At 39.0% G+C, this 21,936-nt stretch overlaps 1 protein-coding gene across 1 annotated transcript in view; it reads right to left on the reverse strand.

Moving 5' to 3' along the window:
- Window positions 1–21,936, reverse strand: part of NEK1 (NIMA related kinase 1) — an 827,448-nt gene that overhangs the window by 515,237 nt on the left and 290,275 nt on the right. Inside the window, exon 21 of the mRNA XM_053700237.1 lies at window positions 10,553–10,648. Coding sequence (XP_053556212.1) covers window positions 10,553–10,648 — 96 coding nt within the window. The remainder of the gene's footprint in view (window positions 1–10,552; window positions 10,649–21,936) is intronic.

Raw genomic sequence — 21,936 nt, forward strand, 5'->3', positions numbered from 1 at the left:
CGTTTAGCAAGGGTAGAAATAGCCCCATCAACTTTAGGGATCTTGTCCCAAAATTCTAATCTGTCAGACGGCACAGGATATAATTGCTTAAAACGTTTAGAAGGAGTAAATGAATTACCCAAATTATCCCATTCTTTGGAAATTACTGCAGAAATAGCATTAGGAACAGGAAAAACTTCTGGAATAACCACAGGAGCTTTAAATACCTTATCTAAACGTTTAGAATTAGTATCAAGAGGACCAGAATCCTCTATTTCTAAAGCAATTAGTACTTCTTTAAGTAAAGAACGAATAAATTCCATTTTAAATAAATATGAAGATTTATCAGCATCAACCTCTGAGACAGAATCCTCTGAACCAGAGGAATCATCAGAATCAGAATGATGATGTTCATTTAAAAATTCATCTGTAGGGAGAGAAGTTTTAAAAGATTTTTTACGTTTACTAGAAGGAGAAATAACAGACATAGCCTTCTTTATGGATTCAGAAACAAAATCTCTTATATTATCAGGAACATTCTGCACCTTAGATGTTGAAGGAACTGCAACAGGCAATGGTACTTTACTAAAGGAAATATTATCTGCTTTAACAAGTTTGTCATGACAATCAATACAAACAACAGCTGGAGGAATAGCTACCAAAAGTTTACAGCAGATACACTTAGCTTTGGTAGATTCAGCACTTGACAGCGATTTTCCTGTAGTATCTTCTGACTCAGATGCAACGTGAGACATCTTGCAATATGTAAGAGAAAAAACAACATATATATAAAGCAAAATTGATAAAATTCCTTAAATGACAGTTTCAGGAATGGGAAAAAATGCCAAAGAACAAGCTTCTAGCAACCAGAAGCAATAAAAAATGAGACTTAAATAATGTGGAGACAAAAGTGACGCCCATATTTTTTCGCACCAAATAAGACGCCCACATTATTTGGCGCCTAAATGCTTTTTGGCGCCAAAAATGACGCCACATCCGGAACGCCGACATTTTTGGCGCAAAATAACGTCAAAAAATGACGCAACTTCCGGCGACACGTATGACGCCGGAAACGGAAATAGAATTTTTGCGCCAAAAAAGTCCGCGCCAAGAATGACGCAATAAAATGAAGCATTTTCAGCCCCCGCGAGCCTAACAGCCCACAGGGAAAAAAGTCAAATTTTAAGGTAAGAAAAATGTTAAATTAAAATGCATTATCCCAAATATGAAACTGACTGTCTGAAAATAAGGAAAGTTGAACATTCTGAGTCAAGGCAAATAAATGTTTGAATACATATATTTAGAACTTTATAAACAAAGTGCCCAACCATAGCTAGGAGTGTCACAGAAAATAAGACTTACTTACCCCAGGACACTCATCTACATATAGCAGATAGCCAAACCAGTACTGAAACGAGAATCAGCAGAGGTAATGGTATATATAAGAGTATATCGTCGATCTGAAAAGGGAGGTAAGAGATGAATCTCTACGACCGATAACAGAGAACCTATGAAATAGACCCCTTAGAAGGAGATCACTGCATTCAAATAGGCAATACTCTCCTCACATCCCTCTGACATTCACTGCACGCTGAGAGGAAAACCGGGCTCCAACTTGCTGCGGAGCGCATATCAACGTAGAATCTAGCACAAACTTACTTCACCACCTCCATCGGAGGCAAAGTTTGTAAAACTGAATTGTGGGTGTGGTGAGGGGTGTATTTATAGGCATTTTGAGGTTTGGGAAACTTTGCCCCTCCTGGTAGGAATGTATATCCCATACGTCACTAGCTCATGGACTCTTGCTAATTACATGAAAGAAATGCTATTCTTACATGCGATCTTTATCTCGTTACCTGTTTACCTAATAAAATGGTTTCGATATATTTCTGAGAGAGGAAAAGAAAAGAGGATTCACTAAACATCCCCTTGCATATACAGATATACCAAATCCAAGCTCATCTCTATATTAATAGTTGTGTTATATGTTATATTATGTTATATTGTGTTGCACTGCATTCCTTCTTTTAGGTTTCCAACATTCAAGCTTCCAATGTTAAAGCTACAATTCCTCCTTGTTAAATATGCTCTATATGGGTTCAAACAATTATTGTTTATTTATTTATCCCTTTATTTATTTATTTATTTCCACTGGGTTTGACCTGGTATTAGTGTATATGAATTTATATTCTGTTTAAATCATTATTACCTATTCTCAAACCCACTGAGTTTTTAGCATACTCTACTCTCGTCATCCTTTCTAATCCCTTGTCATTTTTCATATTACCATTTATTTGGTTATTTTATCTCCTCGTTTTTTATCCCTATATTGGTTATTATTTCTAGTATTTTTTATTATTATTTTTTTTTTTTTTTTTTTTTTTGTATCTTTTATTTTGTTTTTTATTTTTAATTTTTTATTCTGTGGCTTGTCTTGTGATTAAACCTCTTGTGAGACGGTAGCTTTGTTGTATTAGTGTCCAATTGTGAATGATTTGTGTATTACTCATCTACTACTTATTATGCTAAATTTATTCATCCCTTGTGTTTTTTCTTTTGACTTGTGTTTGTTAAAGTGACTAAGGTGACTGTGTTGATAATGGAAAAAAAAATTTTTGGGTCATAAAAAATATAATAAACATTCTATGTGCTAAAACTTTGGCTGTGTCGTGTCATATGAATCCTTTATAAATTTACTAATTGCATTATCTCTCTATGCTAAGAATGTATCTCATGTGTGTTGCTCGAAAAAAATATATATTTAAAAATAAAAAATAAAATTTATTTTACTCTTATCTAATCCAATATGAAAAGAAAATTCAATAAAAAACTTAAGCTACAACCTATATACTAATATTAAATACTATTGTTCTTTGGTTTACTGAGGAATTGGTGCTGCAACATCAAAATATTGCATACTTGGAATGCAGTGCCTCACAACGTATAATTTAATTTTTGGTATTTGGTTTCTTGTATTCTTATTGTTATTTGATGTTTACCATCTTAACTTGTTAGATATTTGATGCTTTTAAGCTTATAACTTTCCATGCCCCTACTGCATTAATTCCAATCCGTGAATGTTGCTATGAGATGCTGGTGGTACTCGTTAGGTTGATGTGTCAACTTTTCGTCTAAGCTGTATAATGTACTTCTCTATTTGTGTTGTCTTAGTCCACAAAATACTCCTTAATTTCCTTTTTCTCTCTCAAAACAAATAAAAAGCTTAGATCGTCAGGATACTCACCTCCCGAGCCTGTACCCTGCATTAATAAATTGAATTTTGCTTTGCGGTCTGAGTAATTAGCTTCAGCCATGTTGTTATTTGTGAGTTGAGTGCTGGGAGTAAAAGATTTTTCGAGCCTGTTAACCCGATATATTGCTGAATGATTATAGGGCGCACTCTCACACAACGTAATTATTTATTTGCACTTGTTTGTATGTAGTGTATATCTTGAGTAAAGCTTTAAACTGTATGGCGATATACGTGCTTTTTTATTATTCTCTTCTGTATAAACATATATAGTCTCTGGGTCACCTCACCGCAGTATGCACAAGAACATAGATTAGAATGTATGATGTAAATACGTGTATCTATTACATCTATCGGTATCTCTGTTAAACCAAAAGAGAGATTACCTTGTATCCACTGTGAAGTTCTGTGCTTTTCTGCGTGGGTGTAAAAGCTGTGAGTTTGTCATTTCAGGTGATTCATTTAAGTCCACAGTTACAGGTAAAATTTTTGATATCAGACATAGGATGACATGCCACTCTAAGTTTGTGGTCTATTTAATTACATGTAATTTATGCCACAAACAATATGTAGGTAGGACTACAAGATTATTAAAAGATCGAATCCGTGAACATTTGATATCTATTAAACAAGACCCCCCTAAAACACCCATAGCGAAACATTTTGTTGCACATTTTAAAACAATGGGAATGCCCATAAATGATAACAACATAGGCACAGTACTAGGATTTCAAGGCATTGATACAGCCATTAACAGTACCAAAGGGGGAGATAGAACAGCTGTACTAAATAGGAAAGAAGCTTATTGGATTTTTCATTTGTCTACAGGAGTCCCTTTAGGAATTAATAAAATCACTGATCTCAGGTATTTTGTGGACTAAGACAACACAAATAGAGAAGTACATTATACAGCTTAGACGAAAAGTTGACACATCAACCTAACGAGTACCACCAGCATCTCATAGCAACATTCACGGATTGGAATTAATGCAGTAGGGGCATGGAAAGTTATAAGCTTAAAAGCATCAAACATCTAATATCTAACAAGTTAAGATGGTAAACATCAAATAACAATAAGAATACAAGAAACCAAATACCAAAAATTAAATTATACGTTGTGAGGCACTGCATTCCAAGTATGCAATATTTTGATGTTGCAGCACCAATTCCTCAGTAAACCAAAGAACAATAGTATTTAATATTAGTATATAGGTTGTAGCTTAAGTTTTTTATTGAATTTTCTTTTCATATTGGATTAGATAAGAGTAAAATAAATTTTATTTTTTATTTTTAAATATATATTTTTTTCGAGCACCACACATGAGAGATACATTCTTAGCATAGAGAGATAATGCAATTAGTAAATTTATAAAGGATTCATATGACACGACACAGCCAAAGTTTTAGCACATAGAATGTTTATTATATTTTTTATGACCCAAAAATTTTTTTTTCCATTATCAACACAGTCACCTTAGTCACTTTAACAAACACAAGTCAAAAGAAAAAACACAAGGGATGAATAAATTTAGCATAATAAGTAGTAGATGAGTAATACACAAATCATTCACAATTGGACACTAATACAACAAAGCTACCGTCTCACAAGAGGTTTAATCACAAGACAAGCCACAGAATAAAAAATTAAAAATAAAAAACAAAATAAAAGATACAAAAAAAAAAAAAAATAATAATAATAAAAAATACTAGAAATAATAACCAATATAGGGATAAAAAACGAGGAGATAAAATAACCAAATAAATGGTAATATGAAAAATGACAAGGGATTAGAAAGGATGACGAGAGTAGAGTATGCTAAAAACTCAGTGGGTTTGAGAATAGGTAATAATGATTTAAACAGAATATAAATTCATATACACTAATACCAGGTCAAACCCAGTGGAAATAAATAAATAAATAAATAAAGGGATAAATAAATAAACAATAATTGTTTGAACCCATATAGAGCATATTTAACAAGGAGGAATTGTAGCTTTAACATTGGAAGCTTGAATGTTGGAAACCTAAAAGAAGGAATGCAGTGCAACACAATATAACATAATATAACATATAACACAACTATTAATATAGAGATGAACTTGGATTTGGTATATCTGTATATGCAAGGGGATGTTTAGTGAATCCTCTTTTCTTTTCCTCTCTCAGAAATATATCGAAACCATTTTATTAGGTAAACAGGTAACGAGATAAAGATCGCATGTAAGAATAGCATTTTTTGATACCAGTTTTGTTTTTTATTAATATCTTATTCTTTTATATTTTCTTTATAACATATTAGCTTGAAATGATTCTTAAGACACTGTTACGTGATTGCTTTACCAGTGTTACTTTTACAATGCAGCAATATCCGGAAGCGCTTTGGTTTTTTTCTCATACAGCTATTAGTCAGACAGAGACACTAATAGATACAAGATATATATACTATGAACTATCTGTGTGTGGTCCGTAGCGCATGCGCGGACAAGCTGTGTGTGAAGAAACCAAAACCGCGAAGTATTCGTCTTAATCAATACAAACAGGTGTGCTGCAACGCAGGTAAGCAAACGTAACAGGAAATGCTATGTGTTTAAAAGAACTAAGTGATTCATTGTGCTTTAGTCCCTGACGAAGTGCCTCCGGGCAGGAAACGCGTCGGACGTTTCATTCTTAGTGCTCCCTCCCGAGCATACTTGTACCATGCTTAATTTTGACTTTAAATAAAGTCGGTTTTTACTTGCAAACTAGGCGGCTGAAGTGTCTTCCTTGCAGCAAACTAATTACACAGTATCCAGGAATCCCTTTTCGTGAGACTAAGGAGTGTCTCATCTCCAGCTTGCAAGGAGCCTCGATACCACCCACGCAGAAAAGCACAGAACTTCACAGTGGATACAAGGTAATCTCTCTTTTGGTTTAACAGAGATACCGATAGATGTAATAGATACACGTATTTACATCATACATTCTAATCTATGTTCTTGTGCATACTGCGGTGAGGTGAACCAGAGACTATATATGTTTATACAGAAGAGAATAATAAAAAAAGCACGTATATCGCCATACAGTTTAAAGCTTTACTCAAGATATACACTACATACAAACAAATGCAAATAAATAATTACGTTGTGTGAGAGTGCGCCCTATAATCATTCAAATATTTTTCTAGGAAGATTTATTATCGAGTTTGGAAGACTTATTTCATGGTGTTCTTCTCATAAATTCTCCTCATAAATTCTCCTGGCATTCTTTTAGAATTCCTAGAATTTTACAGTTTATTCAGGATGGTTTGGATTAAGATTTGTCTGCAAATTCCTTGAAGGGACAAATCTCTGCTCTTTGTTTTATTTGACAGAAAGATTGCTAAACAGGCTCCTCCTTTTGAGCCTATGCATTCTTTGGATATTAAACTACTTTCTTGGAAAGTGTTGTTCCTTTTGGCTATCTCTTCTGTTAGAAGAGTTTCCAAATTATCTGCTCCTTCTTGTGAGTTTCCTTTTCTGATTTTCCATCAGGATAAGGCAGTTTTGCAGACTTCATTTGAATTTCTTCCTAAGGTTGCGAATTCTAATAACATTAATGGGGAAACTGTTGTTCCCTCTTTGTGTCCTAATCCTAAGAATTCTTTGGAGAGATCCTTACATTCTTTGGATGTTGTTAGAGCTTTAAAATATTATGTTGAAGCTACTAAAGATTTCAGGAAGACTTCCAGACTATTTATTGTCTTTTCTGGTTCTAGGAAAGGTCAGAAAGCTTCTGCCATTTCCTTGGCATCTTGTTTAAAGCTTTTGATTCATCAGGCTTATTTGGAGTCGAGTGAGGCCCCCGCCTCAGAGAATCACAGCTCATTCAACTAGATCAGTCTCCATTTTGTGGGCCTTTAAGAATGAAGCTTCAGTTGATCAGATTTGCAAAGCAGCAACTTGGTCTTCTTTGCATACCTTTACTAAATTCTACCGTTTTGATGCGTTTGCCTCTTTGGAAGCAGTTTTTGGTAGAAAAGTTCTTCAGGCAGCTATTTCAGTTTGATTCCTTTGCTTATGTTTCAAGTTTTTTCTTTTCAAGTGTGAGAAAAACTTATTTTTTGAATGTGGATTTAATTTTTTCAGCGGAAAATGGCTGTTTTTATTTTTATCCCTCCCTCTCTAGTGACTCCTCTGTGGTGTACCACATCTTGGGTATTAATATTCCATACGTCACTAGCTCATGGACTCTTGCCAATTTATGCAAGAACATACCTGATAAATTAATTTCTTTCATATTGGCAAGAGTCGATGAGACCCACCCCGTTTCCAATTCCTTTTTTGATGATTTCTACTCCTTTTTTCCATCACCCCACTACTTGGCTATTCGTTAAACTCAATTGTAGGTGTCGTGAGGGGTGTATTTATAAGCATTTTGAGGTTTGGGAAACTTTGCCCCTCCTGGTAGGATTGTATATCCCATACGTCACTAGCTCATGGACTCTTGCCAATATGAAAAAAATGAATTTATCAGGTAAGTTCTTACATAAATAATGTTTTCAAGATTTATTGATAGGGTTTGGGAAACCTATATTTTATGGTGTTCCACTCTTTATTATTCTTGGCTTTCTTTTGAATTCCCAGGATTTTACAGTTTGGATAAAAGGTTTTGTCTGCAAAAACTTTTAAGGACAAATCTCCGCCCTTTCTGTCTTATTTCATAGAAAGATTTCTGAGCTTCCTGATATTCTCTGTTTTTGTTCAGATTTTGATTCGTATCAAGCCTGTTATTAAATCAATTTCTCCTTCTTGGAGTCTCAATTTGTTTTTAAGATTTTGCAGGCTCTTCTTTTGAGTCTATGCATTCTTTGTTTTTTTTATCTACTTTCTTAGAAAGTGTTATTCCTTTTGGCTATCCCTTCTGCTAGAAGAGTTTTCTGAATTGTCTGCTCTCTATTGCGAGTCTCCTTATCCTTATTCCATCAAGATAAGCTGTTTTGCGGACTTTGTTTTTAAATTTTTTGCTTTAAGTTGTGAATTCTAACATCTTTAGGGAGATTATTGTTTCTTCCTTGTGTCCTAATCCTAAGAATTCTTCTAAAAGGTAGGCAGACCATACGTCCCGTTTTGAAAGGGACAGTACCGTTATTTTATGTTTCTTCCCCCGTCCCGTCGTTTCTTTAATAATATTCATTTTGTCCCGTTTTGAGAGTTATCAGACCGTGCGGCCAGCGCAAGTGTCATTTTTTAGCACACACACCACTTGCTAAACATTTTTAAACTACCCGCCGGCGGGGAGGGCAGTTTTTTTTTTTAACTGCAGGGTTGGGGTTTGGTGGCCATGCCCACATAATCCACAGCACCGCGTCTATGCCAACCGCGCTCAAAATTAGGGGTGTGATCATTGAAAGCAAGTGAAGGCAGGTCAGTACTCAGTTGTTAGCCGTCAGACTGAGCTGAGGAGAGAGACTGGTCATGAAAGGGGAGTTAGAACTACTAGCTAGTGCCTAAGGACAGGAGTCGGACTAGATCTGTCATCATCTGATGATCATCTGCCTCTGCCATTATCCGAATTAGCGGCTGACCATCACCAGCGAGATAATTCTTGCCATCTTCTTGTGTCACAGTGTGAACATACAAAAATAGTGATCAATTGTTTAAGTTCTGCAAGAATTGTGCTCTGCGAAGGTAAGACCAGTGTCTGTGCCTGTCAATCAATTTAATTGTCATTAATTATGCTTATTATTATGTTGTGGCAGTTCTGGTTGTACAGACGTTATAAATAACGGTTATCTATTTCCACATTTTTCTCAGTTCTTCCACCATGTAGCAATGATTTTGGGCAACTCAGCTAAAAAAAGTCTACAACTACTAATCCAGATCTTTAAACCAAACAACTGTTCAGAGGCTACACTTTTACCATTTAAAATCAGTTAATATGGGGGAATTTGCCTTGACAACATAGAGGATAATTTCAATTTTGGAAACAATGGCCTCTATTTAACAAGGTCTGGCGGACCTTTTCAGCTGGTGCAACGCTGCCCCCTGCAGACTCGCCGCCAGAAGGGAGGTGTCAATCAACCCGATCGGGTTGAATTGCGGCGATGTCTGTCTTTGTGACCGCTGCTTCATAACTGCTGCCAGAAACCGGAGCTTGATAGATAGGCCCCATTGAGTTAAGGGCATGTGATTAAAAAATATACACATGCCACATTTCCAATTTAGATTGTGGGAACATTGTGAAAACACTGTGGATTGTTATTTAGATGTTATAGCTCTACGTATACCTAAAAAAAATTGTATGAGTTCTTCTGTAACTGAAGGATAATTGTTGGCTCAATTGTTTATATTCATGTCATAAAAGTTAACTTTTGTTAAAATCTTACTTTTTTTCCTATGAATAAAGAATATTAACCCCGTCCCGTTTTTGACATCTCAATGTCCCGTTTTTGTCTCAAGGAAATATGGTCAGCCTATCTAAAAGGTCTTTTCATTCTTTGGATGTGGTAAGAGCTTTGAAATATTATGTTGAGGCTACTATAGATTTCAGATAGACTTTCAGTCTATTTGTTATTTTTTTCTGGTTCCAGAAAAGGTCAGAAAGTATTTGCCATTTCTTTGGCATCTTGGTTAAAATTTTATGTTCACAAGGCTTATTTGAAGGTGGGGCAGTGTCCGGTTCAGCGTATTACAGCTTATTCTACTAGATCAGTCACCATATCTTGGGTTTTCAAGAATGAAGCTTCAGTTGATTAAATTTGCAAAGCAGTAACTTGGTCTTCTTTGTACTCATTTACTTAATTTTACTATTTTGATGTGTTTGCTTCTTTGGAAGCATGTGTAGTTAGCTTTAATTAACCCTTACTAGTAGGTTATTAAATTGCTTGTAATCGTGTAGCTGGCTTTCGAATGCGCAGTCATGTAGTACATAGCAATATCCGTGTTGCTGGCTTTCGCATATGCAGATATTGTTTAGTACAGAGAAATATCCGTCAAAAAAGCTACCTTTGTGACTGCGCATGTGGGTAAACAGTCACAGAGGCATCGCTTGAGTACTTTCTCCCCAGTTAAATAAAGCATGGTAGCTGTAAAAAAAAAAAAAAAACTACCTCTGTGACTATACATGCGAATAAACCTGTCCACCGTCAATTAAAGTTAACATATCAGTGTGCATGCATGGTCTTATGTCACAGCATTCCAAACATATTTGTTACACATTTGGAATGCAGTGGTGTCAAAAAGCGCATGCGCAGTGATAGGGTAGATTTTTTTGACTGAACAGCAGCTCTAGTTAATTAGTATCCATGTACTACAAACCATGCACACAAACAGGCAGTAGATATGAGTAATATGGAGTTTGCTTACATGCTCTTCCCAGGCTCTCTTTTCCCTTTCATCTGCTTCCCTCCTTTTTCTCTCAAGTTCTTCTTTAATTACAGCTGCCTGCGCATTTGCTTGGGCCTTCAGGTAAAAAAAAAATATATATATATATATATAAATAAACACATAAAAGACTCTAGAAGCTATTATTGCACACTTGTAAATTAAATAAATAAAGTAACTATCAAAAACATAATTTATTCTTACCTGATAAATGTATTTATTTCTTGACATGGTGAGTCCACGGATCATCTTAATTACTGTTGGGAATATCACTCATGACCAGTAGGAGGCGGCAAAGACCACCACAGCAAAAGCTGTTAAATACCACTCCCCCTACCCACAATCCCCAGTCATTCGACCAAAGGGAAAGGAGAAAGGAAGTAATCTAAGGTGCAGAGGTGCCTGAAGTCTATAGAGAAGCAAACTGCCGGAAAAACAGGGCGGGCCGTGTACTCACCGTGTAAAGAAATAAAAAAATTTATCATGTAAGAATAAATTATGTTTTCTTTCTAATGACACTGAGTCCACAGATCATCTTAATAACTGTTGGGAACCAATACCCAAGCTAGAGGACACAGATGATAAGTGAGGGACAAGACAGTTAACCTAAACAGAAGGCACCACTGCTTGAATAACCTCCCAAAAGAAGCCTCTGCTGAAGCAAAAGTATCAAATTTGTAAAATTTAGAAAAAGTATGCAAAGATGACCAAGTTGCAGCCTTGCAAAGCTGATCTACAGAAGCTCTATTTTTGAAAGCCCAAGTAGATGAAACAGCCCTTGTGGAATTAGCCGTGATTCTCTCAGGTTGCTGCTGACTAGCAGTCTCATATGCCAAGCGAATAACACTCCTCAACTACCAAGAAAGAGAAATAGCCGTAGCTTTCTTACGCTTACATTTCCCAGAAAAAACAACAAATAAAGAAGAAGACTGGCGAAAATCCTTAGTCGCCTGCAAATAATATTTCAATGCACAAACCACATTCAGGTTTTGCAACAAACGCTCCTTATGAGAAGGAGGATTAGGACACAAAGAAGGAACAATCTCTTGATTAATATTCTTATCAGAAACAAACTTGAGAAGAAAACCCAAGGCAGAACGCAGAACTACCTTATTAGAGTGATTCATACTGTAAAGCTGAATGCTCCCAAACGCTTTGAGCCGAAGAAATAGCCACCAGAAACAAAACTTTCCAAGATAACATCTTAATATCCAAAGAATGCATAGGTTCAAACGGAGCCTGTTGAAGAACTCTAACCAAGGCCTGACAAAAAGAATGAACATCTGGCACATCCGCCAGGGGCGTGTGCAATAAAATAGATAAAGCAGAAATTTGACCCTTCAGGGTACTAGCAGATAAACCTTTCTCCAAACCCTCCTGGAGAAAAGACAAAATCCTAGGAATCCTAACTCTATTTCACGAGTAGCCTTTGGATTCACACCAGTACAAATATTTACGCCAAATCTTATAATAAATCTTCCTAGTCACAGGCTTACGAGACTGAATCATAGTCTCAATGACTGACTCAGAAAAACCACGCTTAGAAAGAATCAAGCGTTTAATCTCCAAGCAGTCAGCTTCAGAGAAACGAGATTTGGATGAAGAAAGGGACCCTGCAGAAGCAGGTCCTTCCTTAATGGAAGACGCCAAGGTGGAAGGGAAGACATCTCCACCAGATCTGCAAACCAGATTCTGCGAGGCCACGTCGGAGCAATGAGAATCACAGATGCCCTCTCTTGTTTGACCCGAGGAATGACCAGAGGAAGAAGAGCAAACGAATGGAACACATATGCCAGACTGAAAGTCCAAGGAACTGCCAGAGAATCTATCAGAACAGCCTGAGGATCCTTTGACCTCGACCCGTACCTCGGGAGCTTGTCATTCTGACGAGATGCCATGAGATCCAAATCAGGCTGCCCCTAACTGAGAATCAAGCTGGAAAATACCCCTGGATGAGGTTCCCACTCCCCCGGATGAAAAGTCTGTCTGCTCAGAAAATCCGCTTTCCAATTGTCCACCCCTGGAATGTGTATAGCAGACAGACAACAGTTATGAATATCCGCCCACTGAATAATCTTGGCTACCTCTGTCATGGCCAAGGAACTCCAAGTTCCTCCCTGATGATTGATGTAAGCCATTTATGTTGTCCGACTGAAACCTGATAAACTGGGTTGAAGCTAGCTGAGGCCAGGCTAGAAGAGCATTGAAAATTGCTCTCAGTTCCAAAACATTTATTGGAAGAACCGACACCTCCTGAGTCCATAGACCCTGAGCCCTTGATGAACCCCAGACAGCACCCCAGCCCAGCAAATTGGCATCCGTGGTTACAATCACCCAGGCAGGTCTGCGAAAGCAAGTTCCCTGAGAGAGAAGATCCTGAGACAACCACCATGGAAGAGAATCTCTGGACATCTGATCTAGAACAATCTTTTGAGATAGATCTGCATAATCCTCGTTCCACTGCCTGAGCAAGCATAACTGCAGAGGTCTGAGATGGAACCGAGCAAACGGAATGATGTCCATAACTGAAACCATCAGATCAATAACCTCCATGCACTGAGCCACTGACGGCCGAGGAAGGGACTGAAGAACAAGACACGTATTGAAAATCTTTGACTTTCTAGCTTCTGTCAGAAAAATTTTCATCTCTAGAGAATCTATAATGGTTCCAAAAAATACCACTCTTGTAGTCGGAATTAAGGAACTTTTTCCTAAATTCACCTTCCAACCTTGGGAGCGCAGAAAAGACAACAACAACAACTCTGTGTGAGAGTTTGCTAAATTGAAAAGATGGAGCCTGAACTAGAATGTCGTCCAGATAAGGAGCCACTGCAACACCCTTCAATCGAAGCACCGCCAACAAAGCTCCCAGGACCTTTGAAAAAATTCTGGGAGCTGTTGCCAGACCAAAAGGAAGAGCTACAAACTGAAAATGTTTGTCTAGAAATGCAAATCTTAGGAACCTGTGATGATTCCAGTGAATGGGAATATGCAGATATGCATCCTTTAGATCCACTGTGGTCATGAACTGACCTTCCTGAACCAAGGGAAGAATGGAACGAATAGTTTCCATCTTGAAAGACGGAACCCTGAGAAACTTGTTTACACTCTTGAGATTTAAAATAGGTCTGAAAGTTCCCTCATTTTTGGGAACGACAAAGAGATTGGAATAAAAACCCAGACCCTGTTCCTGAACCAGAACAGGAACTATCACTCCCATGTCGGAAAGATTCTGAACACAACGTAAGAACGCATCTCCTTTTATCTGGTTTACAGATAACCTGGAGAGAAGAAACCTGCCTCTGGGAGGAAAATTCTTGAACTCCAATTTGTAACCCTGGGACACGATATCTACCACCCAGGGATCCTGAACAGCTCAAACCCAAGCTTGAGCGAAGAAAGAGAGTCTGCCCCCCACAAGATCCATTCCCAGATCGGGGGAAGACCCTTCATGCTGATTTTGAGTCAGCAACAGGCTTCCTGGACTGTTTCCCCTTATTTCAAGATTGATTTGACTTCCAAGATGGCTTGGACTGTTCCTGCTTGGAGGAAGAGGAGGAAGATTTACCAGAGAAGTTACGAAAGGAACGAAAATTACTCTGTCGACCCTTCTGTTTATTTCTTTTATCCTGAGGAAGAGAATTCCCCTTCCCTCCTGTAATATCAGAAAAAATCTCAGCCAAACCTGGCCCAAACAAGGTCTTACCCTTGTAAGGAATAAACAAAAGCTTAGATTTAAAGGATACATCTGCAGACCAGCATTTTAAACATAAAGCTCTGCAAGCTAAAATAGCAAAACCAGAAATATTAGCTCCCAACTTGATGACTTGTAGAGAAGCATCTGCAATAAATGAATTAGGCAACTTAAAAGCCTTGATTCTATCTTGAATTTCTTCAAGAGGAGTATCTTGCTGAATAGAATCAGACAATGCACCAAACCAATATGCCGCTGCACTAGTAACCGTAGCAATACATGCAGCCGGTTGCCATTGATACCCATGGTGAACATAAATCTTTTTAAGCAAATCTTCCAACTTCTTATCCATAGAATCTTTAAAGGAACAGCTGCCCTCAATAGGAATAGTGGTCCTCTTGGTCAGAGTGGAAACTGCTCCCTCCACCTTAGGAACCATCTGCCAGGATTCCTTAATAAAATCAGCAATAGGAAACATCTTCCTAGAAATTGGAGATGGGGAAAAAGGAATCCCAGGCTTCTCCCATTCTCGTGCAATAATATCTGAAACACGATCTGGTATAGGAAAAACTTCCACTGAGGAAGGGACATCAAAAAACATATTAAGTTTACTAGATTTCTTAGGAATAACCATGACTAACACCCCAGAGTCATCCAAGGTAGCCAAAACCTCCTTGAGTAACAAACAGAGGTGCTCCAGCTTAAATGTAAAGGAAACAACCTCAGGTTCAGAAGAAGGATTTACACTATCAGAATCCGAGATCTCACCCTCAGATGCTACTGAAGTATCTTCCTCCTCAGACTTATGAGAAGAAACACTAGACACAATTGCAACAGAATCAGAAACCTTATACTTCCTCTTGTGGTTCCCCTGTAACATAGGAAAAGCAGACAAAGCCTCAGATACTGCCGAGGAAATATGTGTAGCCATATCCTGCAAGGAAAAAATAACCTAAGACGGAACACAGGGCACTGCAGAAGATTGGGATGTATGAGGAGAAAGCTGCGGATTAGCCTGAACAGGAGACTCCTGAACAACATCCGCCCTAGACAATGAAGGCTCAGAATCAAAAAGTCTATCCTTGTAATGTAATGTTCTCTCAATACAAGAGGAACAAAAAGGGATAGGAGGCTCAACATTAGTATTTAAACATATAGAACAAGCAACAGCTTGCAGGGCCTCTTGGTCCATTTTATTCCAAAGGTAAAATTATAATCTTAACCTTAAAAATTCTAAGTTCAAATCAGAATTTTAATGAAACAAAAAACGTTACCTTTATATTTTAAACACACTTTTTTTTTTTTTTTTTTTTTACTAGAAAATCCTTAAATAAACTGCACAATAAATCTTGCAGCAACAATTTTTCACAAAATGAATGCAAAAAGAGACACAAACGTTACAGTCCCTGAAATTCAGACAGAAACTTAAAGGGACACTCAGGTCAAATTAAATTTTCATGATTCAGATACAGCATGTGATTTTAAACAACTTTCCAATTTACTTCCATTAAAAAAAATGTGCACAGTCTTTTATATTTATACTTTTTGAGTCACCAGCTCCTACTGAGCATGTGCAAGAATTCACAGACTATACGTATATGCATTTGTGATTGGCTGATTGCTATCACATGGTACAGGGGGAGTGGAAATAGACATAACTTTGAAATTTGTTAGAAAAAAATCTACTACTCATTTGAAATTCAGAGTAAATGCTATTGTATTGTCTTATTATCTTGCATTTGTTGATTATGCAAATCTACTGTGTTTACTGGTCCTTTAAATATAAACAGAGCAACAGCCCCACAAAAAAACAACAGGCAGCCTCCACACCTCAGCAAGCTCTGCTGAGGTGCCTTCCTGACCTCCTGGCTGCCGGAAACAAAGTCAGAAAATTATCCGGACCCCCACACAACCGCACCGGAAAGAACGCTGAACCACCTCTGAGGGGCTATGTAACAGAGCTGCAACATCCAGGAACAACAGGAAACAGCTAAAAGGGCGCCAAAAACATCCTTGCTATCTCAGATAAGCACGTCTATTGTGGAGGTGGCCTAACAAACCTCCCGGTAGCCTTTAATACAAAAAGCATGTACACCAAAGTGAAAACATAATAATCTGAGCCAATTATCCCCAGTGCATGCAAAACTGCCATACAATAAACCATTAAGCTAGAAGGCTGATTGTATAACTAGACAGAATTAATTGTCAAAGTGCCAAATTCTCCTATATCAAAACAGGGAAAGAAATAGGCACTTATCAAAAATCTGTCTGGCAGCAGGACAGCTCACTTGGTATGAGAGGGGCTTCCTACCTCACATGGACCTGTGGAAAAAAACAAAGGCTGAGTAAACTTACTCAAACTTTCAACCAAGGGCAGCAGGAAATTACTTGGGAGGCCCAGTGGGGATTATACCCCACAAGTTCCCAAATGCTTAAAAGCCACCACTTGCTCTACTGAAGAGACTGACATGGACTACGGCTAAACCCCAAAGAAAACCAGAGCAAACTTGCTCTGCTTAAAAAATAAACTCTTTATTGAAGAATCAGACACCTATCTTTACCCTTCCTTGCAACTGATACAAGCAAAGAGAATGACTAGGGATTGTAGGTAGGGGGAGTGGTATTTAACAACTTTTGCTGTGGTGCTCTTTGCCTCCTCCTGCTGGTCAGGAGTGATATTCCCAACAGTAATTAAGATGATCCGTGGACTCACCGTGTCATTAGAAAGAAATCTATTTAAAATTATATATAGAATGTTTTTATTACTACTAGTTGGACTATGAAATAGAGCTATCATTCTTTAGACCTAAATTTTATACTGGATCTTACCCATAATAATTTAATTTAGTATATATTAAGAGCCAAACAGACCAAACATTGCAGCAAACCATGTCACATGCTACTATACTGGAATTTAAAATAATCTTTATAACTTAAAAAAAAAAACATAATTTATGCTTACCTGATAAATTTATTTCTCTTGTAGTGTATCCAGTCCACGGATCATCCATTACTTATGGGATATTAACTCCTCCCCAACAGGAAGTGCAAGAGGATTCACCCAGCAGAGCTGCTATATAGCTCCTCCCCTAACTGCCATTACCAGTCATTCGACCGAAAACATGCAGAGAAAGGAAAACCATAGGGTGCAGTGGTGACTGTAGTTTAATGGAAAAATTACCTGCCTTAAAGTGACAGGGCGGGCCATGGACTGGATACACTACAAGAGAAATAAATTTATCAGGTAAGCATAAATTATGTTTTCTCTTGTTAAGTGTATCCAGTCCACGGATCATCCATTACTTATGGGATACCAATACCAAAGCTAAAGTACACGGATGACGGGAGGGACAGGCAGGCTCTTTATACGGAAGGAACCACTGCCTGAAGAACCTTTCTCCCAAAAACAGCCTCCGAAGAAGCAAAAGTGTCAAATTTGTAAAATTTGGAAAAAGTATGAAGAGAAGACCAAGTTGCAGCCTTGCAAATCTGTTCAACAGAAGCCTCATTCTTAAAGGCCCAAGTGGAAGCCACAGCTCTAGTAGAATGTGCTGTAATTCTTTCAGGAGGCTGCTGTCCAGCAGTCTCATAGGCTAACCGTATTATGCTACGAAGCCAAAAGGAGAGAGAGGTAGCCGAAGCTTTTTGACCTCTCCTCTGACCAGAATAAACGACAAACAGGGAAGACGTTTGTCGAAAATCCTTAGTTGCCTGTAGATAAAATTTCAGGGCACGGACTACATCTAGATTGTGTAGCAGACATTCCTTTTTCGAAGAAGGATTAGGACACAAAGATGGAACCACAATCTCTTGATTGATATTCCTGTTAGTGACCACCTTAGGTAGGAACCCAGGTTTAGTACGCAGAACTACCTTGTCTGAATGAAAAATCAGATAAGGAGAATCACAATGTAAGGCTGATAATTCAGAGACTCTTCGAGCCGAGGAAATCGCCATTAAAAACAGAACTTTCCAAGATAACAACTTGATATCAATGGAATGAAGGGGTTCAAACGGAACCCCCTGTAAAACATTAAGAACTAAGTTCAAACTCCATGGTGGAGCAACAGTTTTAAACACAGGCTTGATCCTAGCTAAAGCCTGACAAAAAGCTTGAACGTCCGGAACCTCTGACAGACGTTTGTGTAAAAGAATGGACAGAGCTGAAATCTGTCCCTTTAAGGAACTAGCGGATAAACCCTTTTCTAAACCTTCTTGTAGAAAAGACAATATCCTCAGAATCCTAACCTTACTCCATGAGTAACTCTTGGATTCGCACCAATATAAGTATTTGCGCCATATCTTATGGTAAATCTTTCTGGTAACAGGCTTCCTAGCCTGTATTAAGGTATCAATAACTGACTCAGAAAAACCACGTTTTGATAAAATCAAGCATTCAATTTCCAAGCAGTCAGCTTCAGAGAAATTAGATTTTGATGTTTGAAGGGACCCTGGATCAGAAGGTCCTGTTTCAGAGGTAGCGACCAAGGTGGACAGGATGACATGTCCACTAGATCTGCATACCAAGTCCTGCGTGGCCATGCAGGCGCTATTAGAATCACTGATGCTCTCTCCTGTTTGATTCTGGCAATCAATCGAGGAAGCATCGGGAAGGGTGGAAACACATAAGCCATCCCGAAGGTCCAAGGTGCTGTCAAAGCATCTATCAGAACCGCTCCCGGATCCCTGGATCTGGACCCGTAACAAGGAAGCTTGGCGTTCTGTCGAGACGCCATGAGATCTATCTCTGGTTTGCCCCAACGTCGAAGTATTTGGGCAAAGACCTCCGGATGAAGTTCCCACTCCCCCGGATGAAAAGTCTGACGACTTAAGAAATCCGCCTCCCAGTTCTCCACTCCCGGGATGTGGATTGCTGACAGGTAGCAAGAGTGAGACTCTGCCCAGCGAATTATCTTTGATACTTCCATCATTGCTAGGGAGCTTCTTGTCCCTCCCTGATGGTTGATGTAAGCTACAGTCGTGATGTTGTCCGTCTGAAACCTGATGAACCCCCGAGTTGTTAACTGGGGCCAAGCCAGAAGGGCATTGAGAACTGCTCTCAATTCCAGAATGTTTATTGGTAGGAGACTCTCCTCCTGATTCCATTGTCCCTGAGCCTTCAGAGAATTCCAGACAGCGCCCCAACCTAGTAGGCTGGCGTCTGTTGTTACAATTGTCCAGTCCGGCCTGCTGAATGGCATCCCCCTGGACAGATGTGGACGAGAAAGCCACCATAGAAGAGAATTTCTGGTCTCTTGATCCAGATTCAGAGTAGGGGACAAGTCTGAGTAATCCCCATTCCACTGACTTAGCATGCACAATTGCAGCGGTCTGAGATGTAGGCGTGCAAAGGGTACTATGTCCATTGCTGCTACCATTAAGCCGATCACCTCCATGCATTGAGCTACTGACGGGTGTTGAATGGAATGAAGGACACGGCATGCATTTTGAAGCTTTGTTAACCTGTCTTCTGTCAGGTAAATCTTCATTTCTACAGAATCTATAAGAGTCCCCAAGAAGGGAACTCTTGTGAGTGGAAAGAGAGAACTCTTCTTTTCGTTCACCTTCCATCCATGCGACCTTAGAAATGCCAGTACTAACTCTGTATGAGACTTGGCAGTTTGAAAGCTTGAAGCTTGTATCAGAATGTCGTCTAGGTACGGAGCTACCGCAATTCCTCGCGGTCTTAGTACCGCCAGAAGAGCACCCAGAACCTTTGTGAAGATTCTCGGAGCCGTAGCCAATCCGAATGGAAGAGCTACAAACTGGTAATGCCTGTCTAGAAAGGCAAACCTTAGATACCGGTAATGATCTTTGTGAATCGGTATGTGAAGGTAAGCATCCTTTAAATCCACTGTGGTCATGTACTGACCCTTTTGGATCATGGGTAAAATTGTCCGAATAGTTTCCATTTTGAACGATGGAACTCTTAGGAATTTGTTTAGGATCTTTAAATCCAAGATTGGCCTGAAAGTTCCCTCTTTTTTGGGAACCACAAACAGATTTGAGTAAAACCCTTGTCCTTGTTCCGACCGCGGAACCGGATGGATCACTCCCATTAATAAAAGATCTTGTACGCAGCGTAGAAACGCCTCTTTCTTTATTTGGTTTGTTGACAACCTTGACAGATGAAATCTCCCTCTTGGGGGAGAGAATTTGAAGTCTAGAAGGTATCCCTGAGATATGATCTCTAACGCCCAGGGATCCTGGACATCTCTTGCCCAAGCCTGGGCGAAGAAAGAAAGTCTGCCCCCCACTAGATCCGTTCCCGGATCGGGGGCCCTCGATTCATGCTGTCTTAGGGGCAGCAGCAGGTTTCCTGGCCTGCTTGCCCTTGTTCCAGGACTGGTTAGGTCTCCAGCCTTGTCTGTAGCGAGCAACAGCTCCTTCCTGTTTTGGTGCAGAGGAAGTTGATGCTGCTCCTGCTTTGAAATTACGAAAGGAACGAAAATTAGACTGTCTAGCCTTAGGTTTGGCTCTGTCTTGAGGCAGGGCATGGCCTTGACCTCCTGTAATGTCAGCGATAATTTCTTTCAACCCGGGCCCGAATAAGGTCTGCCCTTTGAAAGGTATATTAAGCAATTTAGATTTAGAAGTAACGTCAGCTGACCAGGATTTTAGCCACAGTGCTCTGCGTGCCTGAATGGCGAATCCGGAATTCTTAGCCGTAAGTTTAGTTAAATGTACTACGGCATCTGAAAAAAATGAGTTAGCTAACTTAAGGGCTTTAAGCTTGTGTGTAATCTCATCTAATGGAGCTGATTCAAGTGTCTCTTCCAGAGACTCAAATCAAAATGCTGCTGCAGCCGTGACAGGCGCAATGCATGCAAGAGGTTGCAATATAAAACCTTGTTGAACAAACATTTTCTTAAGGTAACCCTCTAACTTTTTATCCATTGGATCTGAAAAGGCACAGCTATCCTCCACCGGGATAGTGGTACGCTTAGCTAAAGTAGAAACTGCTCCCTCCACCTTAGGGACCGTTTGCCATAAGTCCCGTGTGGTGGCGTCTATTGGAAACATATTTCTAAATATCGGAGGGGGTGAGAACGGCACACCGGGTCTATCCCACTCCTTAGTAACAATTTCAGTAAGTCTCTTAGGTATAGGAAAAACGTCAGTACTCGCCGGTACCGCAAAATATTTATCCAACCTACACATTTTCTCTGGTATTGCAACTGTGTTACAATCATTCAGAGCCGCTAACACCTCCCCTAGTAATACACGGAGGTTTTCCAGCTTAAATTTAAAATTTGAAATATCTGAATCCAGTTTGTTTGGATCAGAACCGTCACCCGCAGAATGAAGCTCTCCGTCCTCATGCTCTGCAAATTGTGACGCAGTGTCTGACATGGCCCTAATATTATCAGCGCACTCTGTTCTCACCCCAGAGTGATCACGCTTACCTCTTAGTTCTGGTAATTTAGCCAAAACTTCAGTCATAACAGTAGCCATATCCTGTAATGTGATTTGTAATGGCCGCCCAGATGTACTCGGCGCTACAATATCACGCACCTCCCGAGCGGGAGATGCAGGTACTGACACGTGAGGCGAGTTAGTCGGCATAACTCTCCCCTCGTTGTTTGGTGAAATATGTTCAATTTGTACAGATTGACTTTTATTTAAAGTAGCATCAATACAGTTAGTACATAAATTTCTATTGGGCTCCACT

The sequence above is a fragment of the Bombina bombina genome, chromosome 2 (genome assembly GCF_027579735.1).
Source record: "Bombina bombina isolate aBomBom1 chromosome 2, aBomBom1.pri, whole genome shotgun sequence".
Taxonomy (NCBI): domain Eukaryota; kingdom Metazoa; phylum Chordata; class Amphibia; order Anura; family Bombinatoridae; genus Bombina; species Bombina bombina.